Source organism: Lissotriton vulgaris, chromosome 2_1 (assembly GCF_964263255.1).
Source record: "Lissotriton vulgaris chromosome 2_1, aLisVul1.2, whole genome shotgun sequence".
Taxonomy (NCBI): Eukaryota; Metazoa; Chordata; class Amphibia; order Caudata; family Salamandridae; genus Lissotriton; species Lissotriton vulgaris.
The window spans coordinates 647,583,937-647,599,781 of NC_141687.1; the positions used below are offsets into that span (position 1 = coordinate 647,583,937).

General features: G+C 50.4%; 1 protein-coding gene across 1 annotated transcript in view; it reads right to left on the reverse strand.

Annotated features, from left to right (window-relative positions):
- VPS13C (vacuolar protein sorting 13 homolog C) overlaps positions 1 to 15,845 on the reverse strand; it is a 2,437,235-nt gene that overhangs the window by 1,495,611 nt on the left and 925,779 nt on the right. The window contains exon 37 of the mRNA XM_086955811.1: positions 6,734 to 6,842. Coding sequence (XP_086811937.1) covers positions 6,734 to 6,842 — 109 coding nt within the window. The remainder of the gene's footprint in view (positions 1 to 6,733; positions 6,843 to 15,845) is intronic.

Consider the following 15,845-nt stretch of genomic DNA (forward strand, 5'->3'; position numbering starts at 1 on the left):
CCAGATGCGTCTTCAGGTAAGTGGTTCCTGCTGTTGCGGGAACATGGGTCCTTGGTTGGTGGTCTTGCGCTAGCAGACTCTGGGGCTTTTGGACCTCTCCCCTTCCTCCCCCCGGTCTCTTTTGGGGCTGGTTAGGCTCTGCCTTAGCGGGCCAAGGGTCAATAGGGGTGGCAGGGGGGTTTGTCTGGGGCTCTGCTGTTTCTGAGCCCTTCTGGCCCCTCGCGCTGCCTGTAACTGTTTGTTACTGCCGGCACCGGTATCTGCATGGGACCCGTGTTAGTTCTCCTGGTTATGGGTTCTATTCCCGGGTCCCCTTCCTACCCATGTATCGGGCGCATTTTTATGCACGGTATTTCCCCGCTTGTTTGTCCCTGCCATTTGGGGAGGTTTGGGGGGGCGGCCCGTTTCATGCTTATTGTGGCCGCTCCGCCTGATTCCTGCTATGCTGCACTCCTCGGCCCGGCCTCCGTACGGTCTGGATCTCTGTCGGGCTCACCTTTGCCGTCCGGGCGGGTGCGGTCCTTGGTCGGTCCTCTCTTCTACAGCTGTGTACGGTCCGGTCGGGGTCCTTCTTCCCGCGTTTTCCAGCCTGGGCGGATGTGGCGTTCTGCTCCTCCCCCGGGGCTCCGTCAGTGGGCGGGTCCGGTTCCCTGGCTTCGCTCAGTGGTGCGGCAAGCGGGCCGAATTAGCTCAGTTGGGAGGGCGTTGGACTGAAGATCTAAGGGTCCCTGGTTCAATCCCTGGTTTGGAATACAAAATATGAATTTATGTATGAAATGGGTATTCGCATTTTTTTGTGTGGATCTCTCTTGTGTTTCTTTCGGAATTTACACTGATATTCCTTTCCGGGTTTTCTGCACTCGTTCCTATGGCGGTGCCCCGCTCTTCTGTCCACCGTTTCTGTGGCTTGGCCTGTGTGTCATGGGCCCTGCTAGTGCTTGATTGGGAGTGGTATGTCCACGCTCTCATGCCTCACGGGAGCTGTGGCTCATTGAGTGGTGTTTTGCCTTTGGTGGCGCCTGCTCTCCCTGGGTTCGCGTCCCGCTTTTGCTGTGACCGTGTCCCCCGGTGATTGCTTTTCGGGCGTTGTTTTTTTATTCATGTGCTACACATTTTGCAGACACTGAGTGGCTGTTTTCCTTTCCCGGTTCCTGCGCTCGTTTTCTGTGGCGGTGCCTCGCTCTTGGATGGGGCTTTCGCTCTGCTAGTGGTTTACCTTTGTTGGCGCCTGCTCTTACGACCCAGGGTTCGAGTCCTGCCTTGCTGGGGCCGTGTCCTCGGGTGGTTCAGCGTCATGCGTTGTATTTTTCTGGTTTCACGCATATTGGTTGTCACTGGGTGGCTGGTTTACCACGTTCCATGTCTCTATGCTCTGTCCTGCCCTCGGGTGTAGGGGTCTATTCCTGCCATTTGGGGTCTTTGTGCTCCTCTTTTCGTCTGTTTTCAGTCGTTGGGCATGGTCGGGCTAGTGCCTGGGTGGGTTTCCTTCTGAGTTTGCCTGGTGCTGTCGACATGGTGGTTCTCGGTTCCTCTTGTATGGCTGTGTTTTTGGCCATTTCTGTGCCCTCCGCAGTTGTTCCTGGTCCTGCTTGATGTGGCCTTTGGGGTTTCTGGGGGCTGTTGCTCCTGTTCTTTCTTCTCGGGCTGCTTCTGTGGTATCCGGGTTGGCTTTTGGTTCTGACCTTTCCTCCATGGGCCTTGGCGGTGGTTTCTCCTCCTGCTCCATTGCTAGTCGGGCTCCCCTTGCGCCCTCCTCCTCGTGTGTGGTTCACATGCTCTGCGGGTGCTCATGGGGCGTGTTCGCTTCGGCTACCTCCTGAGGGCTCTGGGGTTGCTGGTTTGCCGGTGGTTGACACGCATATTCGTGAGGCGTTCCATTTCACCTCAGCGTCTCCCATTGCTCTCTGCTTTTTCACTGGGTTCCTTGATTTGGCTTGGGTCCATGGAGCTGTGGCTCGTAGGTATGTCTTGTACCTTTGGTGGTGCCCGCCAGTATCAGGCCGGGGTTCGTTTCCTGCCGTTGTTGTAATAGTGTCTATGTGTGGAGCATTTTTGGATTGCTGGTTCTTCGGCGCCTGTGGCGTTGGGTTGTGGGGCCTGTGCTTCGTGATTCGCTGTGTTGCCTTCCGGGCTTTGGGCCTGTGGTCCTTTTGTCCTGTGGACTCCTGTCCCGCTGTTTTTGTGTGGGGTCGGTCCCGGTTGGATCCTTGTTGGCCGTCCTCCTGGGTTTTCCGGGGGCTGTGGGCTACGGCTTGTCTGAAGTGGGCTTCCTGCTGTTGTGTCTGTCCGTCCGTCTCTGGGCTGCGTCAGTGTTTTTCTTGCTGACTGTTTCTGCTCCTGGTGGGCTCTCCTTGTCTTGTCGGGACTCGGCGGGCGGCTCTTGCTCCCTTTTCCTATCGGCTTTCTGCTGTCACCGTGCTTCTCCTTGCCCCCTGGGGGTCGGGTCTTTGTTGCGATCCTTCTCTTCCGGGCTTACGTTGCCCTTGGGGCTATGGCCCCATGGTGGCTCTGCTTCCTTTGGGTGGTGCCTGCCTGGTCGGGCGAGGGATTTGGCGCCTGCCTCTGGTGAGGCGTGCGTTCTTCCTTTTTATTGCGGGATCGCTTTTGGCGGTTTCGCTGATCCTTTCTCTCCGGGTCCTGTTCGTGGGTTTTCCGGTTGGGGTTGTCTGCCTTGGTGGGGCCTTCCTCTGGTTGTGGTTTGGGTCTTGTTGGCTGGCGGTGTTTTCGCGCCCCTGTCTGTCATTTGCGGATCCTCCCCTTCCTGTTGGTCTCGGTGCCTCTGGCCCTTCCTTGGTTCTTTTTCCCCCCGACACTTCCCGCTCTGTCTCCTGGGAGAGCTGGGTTCCTCCTGCCCGTGTGTTGGTGGTGCCTTCCTCTGGCCATGCTTGGGTTCCCGGTCTGTGCTGGGTCGGTGGATTTCCCTGTGGTCGTTTTTCCTGTCTGGCTTCTATTTTGCCGTTCCTTTGCTTCTCTGGGGTTTTCCCCTGCCTTGCTGGGGCTTGTTGGTCCCTGTGGTGAGTTTGTCCCCTGCCTCGTGCTCCGGGGTGTGTGCAGGGTTCGCCCCTTTTGTCTTTCGGCGCATTGGTACTGTCCTTGCCTGGGTCATTTTTGGCTGCGGCCTTTCTGGCCCTGTGTGCTCATGTTCTCATCGGCTCTCCTTCGGTGGTTTATGGGTCGGGCCTCTTTTGTGCCTGGTTCGGGAGTCTCCTGGGTCCGTCTGGTCCTGTCTGCTTCTTTTGGGTCTCCGGTTTTGGCTCTTCAGCCTTCTTGTCCGGGCTCCCGGCTTTGCGCTTCCTGGGGTCCCTTTGCCTGTTGGCTGTTTTTGTTTCTGGCGGTGCTGTGGGATTTCCTGGCGGGGCCCTGCGCTTTCGGTGTGGGTGTGTCCTCGTTTCTTTCCCCTGGTTTTGGGGTCCCGGGTCCTGTCTATCTTGTCATGGCTCGGACTCATCTTCGCCCTGCCCTTCTGTTCTTCACGTCTTTGGTGTGTTGCTGCCACCCTCCTATGCCTGTCGGTTCTTCTTTGTCTCGCTGGGCTGGGCCTGGTTGTAGGCTGGCTGTCTGTTTGGCCGCCTGGGTGCTCTCTTCGGCGGCTCGCTCCCTTCTTGTGTTTCTTCCTAGGCCGGTTTGCTTGGTCCCTGTGCTGGGTGTTTCCGTGTCGGGCCGGTTGTCTACTTTCTGCCTCTTCTTCTCCCTTCTGGCCTGTGGGTTTTCAGTTTTTTGCCTTAGCCCGGTGGGTTCTCCTCCGGGTCTCTTCGGTGTCGTTTCCGGCTCCTTTCCTGGGTTCGTTTTCCCTGGTGCCTGTCTGGGTTCTCTCCTTGGAGTCGCGGTCCCTTCCGGGGGTCCTTTGTGTGGCGGGGGTTTGTCCCCCTTCTCTTTCTTTTCGGCACCCTTTTCCATTTTTCCGGCTCTTGCCTGTCTGTTGGATGGCTCTGGTGCCACTTCCCAGTTTTTCTGGTTCGGCTCTCTCGCGGGTTGTGTTCGCCCTTGCGGTTTTGCTGTGTTGGACGGACTGGTTGTCTCCTCTGCTAGTGATTTCTTTTTTGTTGGGTCGCTGTGGTGGGGATGCCCTCTGTTCGTTCGGTTCCTCTCTTTGGGCTTTTGCTCTCTTCTCGCTTTGTGCTGCCTGTTGGGCTGCCCTGGAGTGTTGGTCAGGCCTGCTCTTTTCTGTTCTGGCCCTGGTTGCTGTTGCCCTTTTGGCTCCGTGCGGTTTGGTCCCGTGCCTATCTCTGCCTTCCTTCGGTTGGGGCGGTTTTCCTGGCGGCACTTGGTGTCTCTGGGGTCCGGTTTGTTTTACGGCCTTCCCGGTGTCTTCGGTCCCGGGTTGGTTCTCCTACTCGTGGTTGCCTCTCTCCTGGATGGTTCTTCCACTCGTCTTGGTCTGTTGGGTTTGCCCTCTTTCGTGGACATCCCCTTCTGGTCTGTTGGTTTCTTGTGAGTTTTCCATGATGCCGCTTGGCTTTGGTATGTGCTCACTATGTAGGTCATGTGGCGAGGAAGACTAACGAGGAGGTAATGCCCCGGTTACTTACCGGTAATCTTCATTACTCCGAGTATAGTCTTCCTCGCCACATGAGTTCCCATCCCTCCTCCCTGTCTGGCTATCGGCTTCATGTTTATGCTTGGTGGTTTCAGGCTGATGGTTGGGCCGGCTCACCTCTTATAGAGGTCAGGTGGTAATGGGTCGGCCATCTTGGGAAGGGATGGGAGGCATGGGAGGCTAACTTTTTGCTTTGGATGGTTCTGGTGTGGAGCTGAAGCTCACTATGTAAGTCATGTGGCGAGGAAGACTATACTCGGAGTAATGAAGATTACCGGTAAGTAACCGGGGCATTCTGTCTCCTTGCGGCCAGAAAACACACCAGAGGAAGACTGAGCCCCAAAGACCTAATGCTAGGAAAAAGTTATTCTGGCATTTGTGCGAGAGTTGCCACTGGCTCCAGGATCTTTACAGAGGTGTGGGAATGGAATCCTGTTAATGCTCCACAACCAAAGGTTGAGAGATGGCGTCGGGACGGACATACATACTGTTTGGGCTTCGGAGCCTTCCTCAATGTTTACAGAAGCGACTTCTCACCCGAACGGCTCCTTGACTGGTCTCTAGACTTTGGCGAGGACTGACGACAACCCATTTCTCAAATAAACACTCCACCAGAAGTTTCATCTGATACTCTCTCAACATCCTCGGCTGATGACATGGACAGGAACTGCACTCCTCCGAGTCATGGTGTTCTCCAAGCCACCAGAAGCAGACAGAATGCGTAAGTGAAACAGAAAGAGTCCAAAGAAATTCATCCAAAAGTCTTCAGTGTGTGAATCTTTACTTTAATCAATTGTCTTCTTACACCAGGCAACACATGTTTTGTCTTTGTGTGCAGTCACCCGTGACTTCATCAGGGCTCTGTCTTCCAATCAAAGTCAAGTTTGGTATTGGGTAAAAACGCTGTTTCACACACTGCAGTAGATTTAGGACGCCGCCAACTCGTACTCGAGAGGGGCTAGTCTGCTCCTCGATACCACCACACAGTGACATTCGTGTATTGAGACGTACATTATACAGATTTTACTTTAATTGTAAGGCAAAGCCCTAAGGAAGTTGTGGGTGACTTACCCAAAGACGAAAAACGTGTTGGCTGGTGTAAGAAAACAATTGATTAAAGAAAAGATTGACACACTGAAGACTTTCGGATTAATTTCTTTGCACTCAATTTTGCGTGTGCTCCGAGTTACTGTTTCACTTATATTTAATCCGGAATGTGGGTTGACATCCCTCCTCTTGAGCACGGCATTGATTTGATCTTACAATTGAACAAAAGTGTGTATTGTTTCTCTATGTGCTATAATTTCCCTATTCAATCTGGTTTTGCTTCATAGACAGTATGCGTATCTGTGAAACAACTTCTGTCTGTCACAAGATCCACAGGACTTAAACCCCGACAACATCGCAAAAAAAAAGCACACTGTTCTCTCAACAAAACATCGAGATAGGCCTAAAAAAGAGCCTCCTAACTGCTTCGGATCCATGTTGCAAACACGGAAAAGCAAGAACTGATGTCAGCGTGTCGGAAGGGGATTATATGGACTCCATCGACATCATATCCGTTGGGCGACATCGATATGGATTTACGAGACGCCCTCTGCAGACACGTGGACATACTATAAAGAAAAAAATTCTGGATCCAGTCTTGCTGCTGGGAGAGGATTCTAAAGTAAGGAATCTGCACTTAGATGTCTCTATCAGATACATCATTTAGGTTATGGTTACCATGCCCTGAGTCACAGTATTTGCAAACACTAACCAGTCTCTCAGTACACTCTCTTGATCAATATTCCTGATGTATATGATGGTGACCAAGATGCAGCTTATGCATTTAATATTGACAATGACCAGAATTTACAAATTTATGATGCCCTAAAAATTTCTAGAAAAACCTCCGCAAGAAACCGACAGTAACTATTTTCAATGGAGCATGTACTCACATATCTATGCTATCCATGAAGAAACTGATCATTCAGACATTAAATTGTTGAGTTAAGAAATGTACAAAGCTGGCATATCAATTTTAACCATATAACTCTTGTGCATCTTATAATTCAGGAAAAAAGAATAACAGTTTTTTTCTTACAGCAAATGAAATTAGGTTAAAATAGATAGAACTCCATGTACTCAAGAAATTCATCTGAAAAGGACATCCCATGATTAATTAGGCACAGACTCTTAGTTAAACCTCCTTACCTTCCTTTTTTATCAATGGTTTTCCTGTGCTTGGGCCTTTCTCTGCTTCCCCAATATTTTCAAAAATAATTTTAAGCAGTATACTCAAATCTTCATTGCTAAGAATAACCTAAAGTATAAATAAGAATACAAGGTGATGTTTGCATATGCTGCAATCAAAGTTTCCAAAACTTCAGTTCGAACAAGATGACATTGCATCTGCAAAATGTTTAACTTTACTCTCAGGGTGTGGTAAAGTCAGTTATTGTGAAACATTACTTATCTGCAATGCTAGATGTGTTTGCTATTTGCAAATATGATTCTTACAGAGAACTACATACTATTTTAGTAGCAGCAGGGACCCTTCAACATTATGCTTCCTGTTAGAACTGGGGGTGTCTAGTTGGCAGAGGTACGTACCACTGTTCCAATAGGGACCCTTGCTTCTAGTAAGGGTAAGGAGGAAACACTCTTTAGATAACCCCTGGTCACCCTTGGTAGCTTGGCACGAGCAGTCAGGCTTATCAAAGGCAATGTGCTAAGTATTTGTACCAACACTCACAGTAACAGTGAAAACACAACAAACTGAATCCACAACAGTTGAGAAAAATAAAGGTATTTTAATCTAAACTACACAAGACCAAAACGACAAAAATCCAACATACACAGTTCAAAAATATGGTTTCAAAAGTGTTCTTAAGGTTGCGTTAAAATAATCCCCAGTTGCGAAACCTTTTAGCCAACAGTACCTTTAGATGCAAGAAAAGTTCCAAGTGAAAGCTGTAGCGGTGAAAAGCAAGTGATACATCACTCCTGAGACCCTGGAGAGGTGATACGACAACCCCGCTGGATGTAGCTGGCGTGTTGCGGTCACTCCGGTCTGTATGGGGAGGGATGCCATACCTTGCGTGGATTCCGGTGCAAAGGTTTTGGTGGAAGCGGCTCGCAAAAGGTATGATGCCACGATCCTCGGGGCGGCGATGATCTCTGTGCGGCGATGATGCGCGGCTCAGCTGCGATCTTCTCCTCTTGTGGCCCCTTGATGCGATGGCTCTGCGACGACTCTCGCAGCGACGTGATGCGGTCCGCAAGCAAGCGGTGTGACGATCTCACCCAGTGACGACAGGCTCTGCGACGGGAATCTTCCAGCACCGGACTTGTGCATCACGCAAGCGAAGGATGCGATGAGTCTGGCAGCAGCAACAGGCGCGGCGGAGGGAATTTCCTCGCACTGACGGGGATGCGCTCCGCAAGCGAGCAATGCGTTAAACTTTGCAGAAAGTTCTTAAAATCTTGGTTTCCAGCTTCCCATCACAGGTACAACTTCTAGAGGCACCACAACTGGCCCAAGCACTCTGGGAAGGACAGAACTCTCTCAGAAGAGTTCAGGGAAGATGGGGGTGAAGTCCTTTTGTTCCTGGGCCTTCTTAACAGGTAGCCAGCTCTTCTTCAGGCCCTTGGAGATTCCTTCAAGTAAGAGGACACAGCACAAAGCAAAGTCCTTTCCCTCTCCTTGGCAGCAAAGCAACTGCAGGTCAGTCCAGAAAAGCTACAGAAGGACAGTCTTCCTTCTTCTGTCTTCCAGCTTTCTCCTTGGTAGAGGTTCCTTCTTGATCTAATTTCCTGTTGTCTGGGGTCCTGTACTTATACCCCTAAAAGTCTTTGTTCCCTTTGTGCAGGGGGGCTCTGAGCCCGGTCTGAACCAGTTCTGGGTGTTCCTTGAGCACTTTGTTTTCCTGGCTTCTCCTTTCCTTTCAGAGAGAGGGGCAGGGTCGTCAGCCGCCCAGCAGAAGGTGGAGCCAGCATTGTGGAAGACAGGCACAGCCCTATTCAGGCCCAAGTTCTACCCCCTTCCACCACTCTAGATGGAGATTGAGCTATTCAGCCCAGGGATGGCCCACTCAGCCTCTGGGAGCCACCCAGCCCCTGTCACTCACAAACCAGACAGTCAATTCACAAACAGGCCAAGGCACAAAGAAAGGTCAGACAAGAGAACAGCCACTTTCTAAATGTGCTGTTCTCAAACACAGGATGTAAAAAACACCTTTCCTAAAAGATGTGTTATTAAATTCTGAGTTCGGGGATACCAGTCTTTTATGTCCTATCTTGCTCCTATGGGAAGATATGCAGTTAACCACTGTAGCCAGCATTCGCCATGATAGCCTATGGGCAAGATAGCCTTACAATAGTGAAAACCGTAAATGGCTGTAATTCACTACCAGAGTATGTCACCTGCACTAGTACATGCTCTACCTTTCACATACAATGCACCCTGCCCAAGGGCGTACCTTGGGCCTTCCATAGGGGTGACCAATGTGTACAGAAAGAGAAGGGTTAGGCCTGGTCAGTGGGGACACTGACCAGGAGGACACAGCAGTTCACAGACTGCACACAGGCACTGCGGTGGCAGGCCTGAGACATCATTTTAGGGCTACTCATGTGAGTGGCACAATCAGTGCTGCAGGCCCACTAGTAGCATTTGTATCACCAGCCCTGGTACACTCAGTGCACTTTACTAGGGACTTCTTGCTGATTCAAATATGTCAATCATGGATAACCAATTGCAATAACAATTTACACAGGGAGCACTTACACTTTGAAACTGATCAGCAGTGGCAAAGTGCCCAAAGCATCTAAACCAGCAAAAACGAAATCCAGCACAGCGTCAAAAATACAGGAGGCAGAGGCAAAAAGACAGGGGAAACCACTCCAAAGATGCCAGGTCTAACACTTCCAAAGATGGGTAGGCCCTTTATAAACACCATTATTATTAAAAACAATAATAGCTTCATAGCTTTTTGTAGTCAGTGGTAGGTGATTACAGTGGGAGCAAAAGAAGGATCTGCTTTCATTGTTACCCCCACTTTTTGCTGGTATTATGCTGTTTTCTGACTAATCTTACTGGGATCCTGCTAATCAGGACCCCAATCACTGTGCCGTCTCTCTAAATTTGACTACAGTAAGTACTTTGGTACCTACCTAATTGGCTACTGGTGTACCATTCTTAGTCCTTAGTATATGGTACTAAGGTACCCTGGGAATACGTACACCAGAGGTCTTCCATGGGCTGTTGCAATTATTATGCCACCCATGAGAGACCACTCAAATTGTGAATGCAGGCCTGCCATTGCAGCCTGTGTGAGCTAGTGCTAGCATAACTCACCACAAATATAAATCTCCTTACATATCAGAGGTCACTGCACTTAAACATTTGTCCCCTTAAGGCAGGCCTCTCAATCCTGAAGGCAGGGTCCTAGGTTATAATTGTAGGAGTGTCCTGCATGAGCAGGACACCCCCTACAAACCCAGACTTTGTAAGTGTGGGCAGCCGTTTAATACATATAGTGGACATCAATTCAATTGGGAGATGTTTAACAATATAGTGGCTGCACCGATACCGGTCATATTTGGGATCAAAACATGGTAGTATCCTACCCTAAAACAGATTCCAGTGTTGCATGTTGGATCCCATGTACTGGGGGCTCCCCTAGGGAGCAACCCTTTATTCCCTGTACTAGCATTTCAGGGTCTAACAGCAAACTAGTGCTGCTGCCGACCACAGACACTAGTCTGCCCTCCTGCTGCTAAGCTGAGCTCGAGCAGGGAAAGGTAGGACAATAGGTTTCCTGTCACCGCCAGGTGTGACCACTTCCCAGACAGGACTTAGTGTATTGCGATGGGGTGGAGATGCTTGATAGCCCCACCAGACTGCTTTGAAGGGCACATTTGGTGCCCTCCTTTCATACTCCAGTTTGAAACCAGTAGGAACTGGACAAATGACATGGGAGTATCCTCCCCTCTGTCCTGCACCTACTCTGGGAGGGATACCTGAATAGTCCTAATCCTCTCCCTAGGGTACTTAAGGGCTTACCTGTGGGTGGCTTTTCAGATTCGTTGTGGGACAAGATTCAGATCCGAAACCACTTCTAATTCTACCATCTGGGCACTTTGAACTTCGTTGACTTCGCCTGGAACCAAGACTGCATCATGGAAGACTTCTGCTGCTCCTGGTCTCGTTATACTGCCTGTATTCATCCAAGTTCTTCTTCAGGCCTGTGGGCATCAAAGGCTCCCGAAGTAATCTCCCAGGGAGTGAAGGAGTCACTCCCCTACATCTCCCCTACATCTGCTGGCACTGAAACGAGGCTGACCAATCTGCTGCTCTTGAGGTCCCACGGACTCTGAAAGTTGGTGTGTTCTGCAATTCCCTCAAGGCCTGTACTGTAGTCTCAGCAAGCTTGAGGCCAGTATTCCTCTTTGGAAATGCTGGAACAGAACCCCTTTGCACCACATCGACTTGCCGTTGCCAAGGCTTGTTGACTGTCTTCCAAAGATCTTCGAGCTACAAGAAGCTCCAGCTTTCATCATCTCTTCCTATTAAAGTCTTCATTCTCACCACACCCTCTGCAATGAAGGCCTGCAACTTTGGTGAGCTGCTGGAGGTCCTCCTGCAACTACTGTGCTATCGACCTGTGGGTCCTCTTGAGGGTCTTCTTTGGCTTCCCTTGGCTCCCCTGCTTGCTCGGGCCTGCTCTGACTCCCCTGCACTTGTTGAGCACCTTAGACCTTGCTTGTCCCGACACTGCACCTTCTTAGTTTACTACATTTGTTGCTGCCGCCAAAGCTTGTTGGTGCTCCCTCCAGTCACCGACCTCCTGGTTCTCGACTTCCGACATGGGACAGCTTGTGAACGGCTCCACAGTGTTGCCTGGTCCTCACAGCTGCAGCGACAAGGTCGCTGTCAACTTTCCTGCATCTTCCATCTACGGAAGTCACTGGTCTCCCGGGCCTCCTGCTCACTTCAGAGGGGCATAAACTCTGTCCCCTCTGCTTGCAGGTATTCCTCTTCAAGAACCCAACCTTTGGTTCCAGTGGACTTTTTCACCTTCTTCACCAGCAGCATCTCTACTGAAGTCCTCCATTGTTGTCTACAGTGGTTCCTGACGTCACTACGCACCTATGCACCCAGCTTCCCTGGTGTAGGTATCCTGGTTCCTGGAGTATCTATGAATGGGGTGTCTCTCCAACCTTCAATCTTCACGGTTCTCAGGGAAAGGTCCTTCTAGAAAACGGCAAGTATGACTTCCCATATGACTCACTTTGTTTCCACTCAGCAGACAGCCTCCGTGGGTTCCTGGGTGGTTAAAATGAAGCTGCTGTTATGGCCTGGGATTACTTGAAGGCTGCTGCACCCTAAGGAAGGTCTAATGATTCACACAGGTCGGTCAACTGTGCTGGTGCAGGTGGTGGTGGGGACGGGGGGATTGTATTGCCTCTGACATTTTAGGGCATAGGCATAGGGGTCTCTGGCCCAGGGCCCCCACCTTTCTAGGGGCCCCATCATTAAGCTTTCAATTCAGTCCCAGATAGTGGCATGCATAACACAAACATTATCAAAATATTTAAAAACCCCTTCCCTGGTCTCCAATATCTCATAAATATTCAAAAGCTTTGCACTGAATGGAGGCCCCCTGAAGGACTGGGGTACCATTAAAGTTTGGGGGCCATCGAAGATGGCGGTCAATGATTAGACCATAGTTTCTGAGAGCGTGAATGAGCTGAAAATGGGTAATAAATATGGAGTGGTTTCAAGCAGGGGGCCCCAAATTATATTTGGACCGGGCCCCTAAAATCCTTACGATATCCTGATGATAGCTGTCACAATTCTGGACTCATAGGCCAATGTGGGATACTGCTCTGTCTGATTACAATGGCACCGGTGATCCTATCTGATTTTACCAGCTGGAAAACCTCCCAACAAAATAACATGCAGATCAGAAAAGGACTGCTGGGACAAGTGCAGGCCAGCCTCTGCTCTATTCCCTCTTAAAGCACAGAAATCTGAAAGAGACTATTAGTTATAGATTCCTTACCTTAGAATTACCCCCAGGCGTCAGACTGGATATGAAGAATTTTTACTCAGCAGTACCCCCGTGCATTGGTAGGTGGCATCGGTCTACTCATTTCGTCGTCGGCGTCGTGATCGCTGGGATGAAATCACAATATCTACTTAAACACCACCCCTGTGCGCTGACATCACTTCTTTCTTTTTCCATGCCAGCCATCGCAGATCTTGAGAGAGTTGTACCCTTAGTCAATTTTTAACTAACACTTTTCTCGACATCTTTTTCGAGTCGTTCGACACCTGGCGCACGTAGGGATTTCCCATCATCAACTGGCTTTAAAACTTGTGACTCACAAGTTGATGTTGGTCACGGACCCGTACCTAGTGTGCCTCTGGTGCCTGGAGCGCGAACACGACCCAAAGTCTTTGCGGGAGCAGTCCCAAAAACTTCTGAAGGCCCGGCAGTCAGCTCCGGGCTGCTCAAGGCCCAGGTCAGGAGGGAAGTTGCGGGACCAGTTGCGGAGTCACCATATCATTCCTACTAAGTTGAAGCACAAGAAAAAGGCGTAGAAGCACTGTCGCTCTTTGCCTTCTCCCCGTCCATCAGCTGACACAATGTGGGAAGTGGAAGGTCGTCGTCCTTCGGCTCCGCTAGAGGAGCCTACTGGGACGGCTCCAAGCTTACCTCCCTTCCCAGGAGCCGGAGCGTCCCTTGCCCAGCTTCATGCATTTTACGAAGTCTTCCACTCCATCTTTCAGCAGCCTGACTCTGCCGGCGCGCCTTCCGGCCCTTCAGACTTGGCTGAGGTCTCTAGGCCTTCGATGGGGACGGCCCCTGCCCCCAGGGATCCAGGCATGGATCCGGTTCGGCGCTGGTCGACCTCACAACAGAAACCCCCGGCATTGATTCCTCTGACGATGCCCCCGCCACCTTCGAAGCCGGTTGTGTCCCCGGCCGGCGTCGACCCCAGCCTCCCCCTTGACTTGGACATGAAGCTGGACCGGTAGACACCGGTACTGGCGCCAACCAGTACTTTTTTTTACCACTGTTCTACCCTGGCATTCCTTATCGCCCTGAGTGGCAGCCAGAGGAGGGTGAGGAAGACTGGGAGGGGTCTGTTGACCCTCTATCAGACCAGCTCGTAGAGCCAGACTGGAGAGAGGAGCTGGGTGAGGCCAGTGGCCTGGATACCTTCCCAGACCTTGGAATGCTTTCTCCCCCTACCGTGGCCATGGAAGAGGGAGCCTCCTATGCTGTGGTGTTGTGTAGGGCGGCTGAGGCCTTGGGCCTTGAACTTCCCACAGTGGCAGTCAGGACTAACCTCCTGACTTAGGTGCTTCAGCTGGCAGCAGCATCTTCTGAGCCCCTGCTGCCGTTCAGTGAGGCCCTCACAGACATCCTTCTGGGCACTTGGTCCAAGCCCAACACAGGGGCTCCTGTGAATGGGATGATTGTCCGATGCCACTGCCCGGGCAACACACTTTCCTCTCCCAACACCCTACCCCAGGGAGCTTGGTGGTCCAAGTGTAGTGTAGTTCCTATATCCCTGATAGGCTCTGCGCATTGGAATAATATATACTATAGATTTGACATAGGACTGAGGTCAGTATGTCTCTATCGAGTATATTAAACTTAATTGTGTGTGTGTGCCAGCTAGCTCAGAGGTCACTAGAAACTTCTTGAATAAACAAGAAGAGATTAGTCTCTGACAACCACACAAACATGACAACTTTGCTTCTCTTAGAGTCTGAACATTATCTTTAGAGTTGTGGAAACAATAGATAACTATTTCACTCAGTCAATTGTGCATGCTTCGTTTCTACAGAGATGCACAGAAATAGATAGACGGGCGTTTCAATAAAAAGGATTTATTGAACCGCCTTCTTTCTCATGCAAGAGATATTAACTGCTACAATCGTAACACAGAATGCGAAGTATAATGCGTACAGTGTAAACAGTAATATAAAATAATACTGAAATAGCATGATCTGTTGCTATGACCTATATAAAAATACATAAATAACACAGGCTAAAAAACTCAACTGGTGCTTCTAAATAATCCTTCCCACAAGGGAAGAAGTAAGTACTGTTTTAGCATAAGTTTAGTTTAGTTTCACCAAGAATTGCCAAAGATTTCTCTGGGTTCTAATCAGCTCCATACCTTAGAATGAGAGAGGTTGGTATCTCTTTCCCGGAACTCGATTTCCCAACACCCTGTAAGGGGAGTCAGAAACACTGGAGCTCGATTCTCGGCAGGAGAATGACAGCGTCTAGTCAGTGCGTCAGCTGGAGAGTTGGCTTCCTTCTGTACTTGCTCTGGCGAGCTGCGTAATGCAAGTAGGAAGTCGAACTGCACCGAACCACACCGTGCTTTGCCATAGCAAGTGAAGAAATATTTATACCTTGAAGGCGTTTAGGAATTCCAGTATTAACGTAAAAGTCGAGCATATGAGCATCATGAATGAACCCCTAAGGAATAGATGTTCATGCATAATAAAGGCGTTCTTGGAGAAATCAATATCCAGGCAAGGGGAAGTCCCTAAAGCTTAAGAGTCTGGTTTTCCAAGAACTCGCTGTGACGTAGATCAACTGATGGAAGTAGTCATGCCTGTATTTGGGTAGCATGGACTATGCCTAAATAAGGACTGGATTTCTATGCCTATATAAGGGCAATGTGAATTATACCTATATAAGGGCATGAATCGGGAAAGTCATACGGAATCTAAATCGATACACAACACAAGCCTCAACATCCAAAGGTGCGTTCCCTATTGCTCCCCCAGAAAGGCAATCCAAGAAGCTGGGCTATCTTGGGAAGAAGATGTTTTCTTCCGCCAGCTTAGGACTGCGGTCGGTGAACACCACGTCTCTTGGGCCGTTACACCCACTCTGTGTGGGATACGGATGCGCATGTGCTGCCACAGTGCCCGCAGGAGGCCCGGCACGTACTCTCCCGTGCGGTTGCAGAGGGAAGAGACGCCGCAAAGTTTGCCATTCGGTGTGGGCTGGATACCGCCCACTCGTTGGGTAGAACGATTTCTATGTCAGTAGCCTTGAGACACTATGCCTGGCTGAGGTCCACTGGCTTCTCTGGGGATGTCAAATCGACCCTTTAGGACATGCCCGTTGCCTGTTTGGCGACAAGGCGTACAATGCGCTCGAGTGCTTCAAGGACTCTTGAGCTCCGGCCACGTCCTTGGGCCTCGCTACAACCTCTCGCCCTGTTCACTCTATCTTTTGCCCTTTCATCGCTATTGATGGAGTAGCCCACCACGTCCCACCCAGGG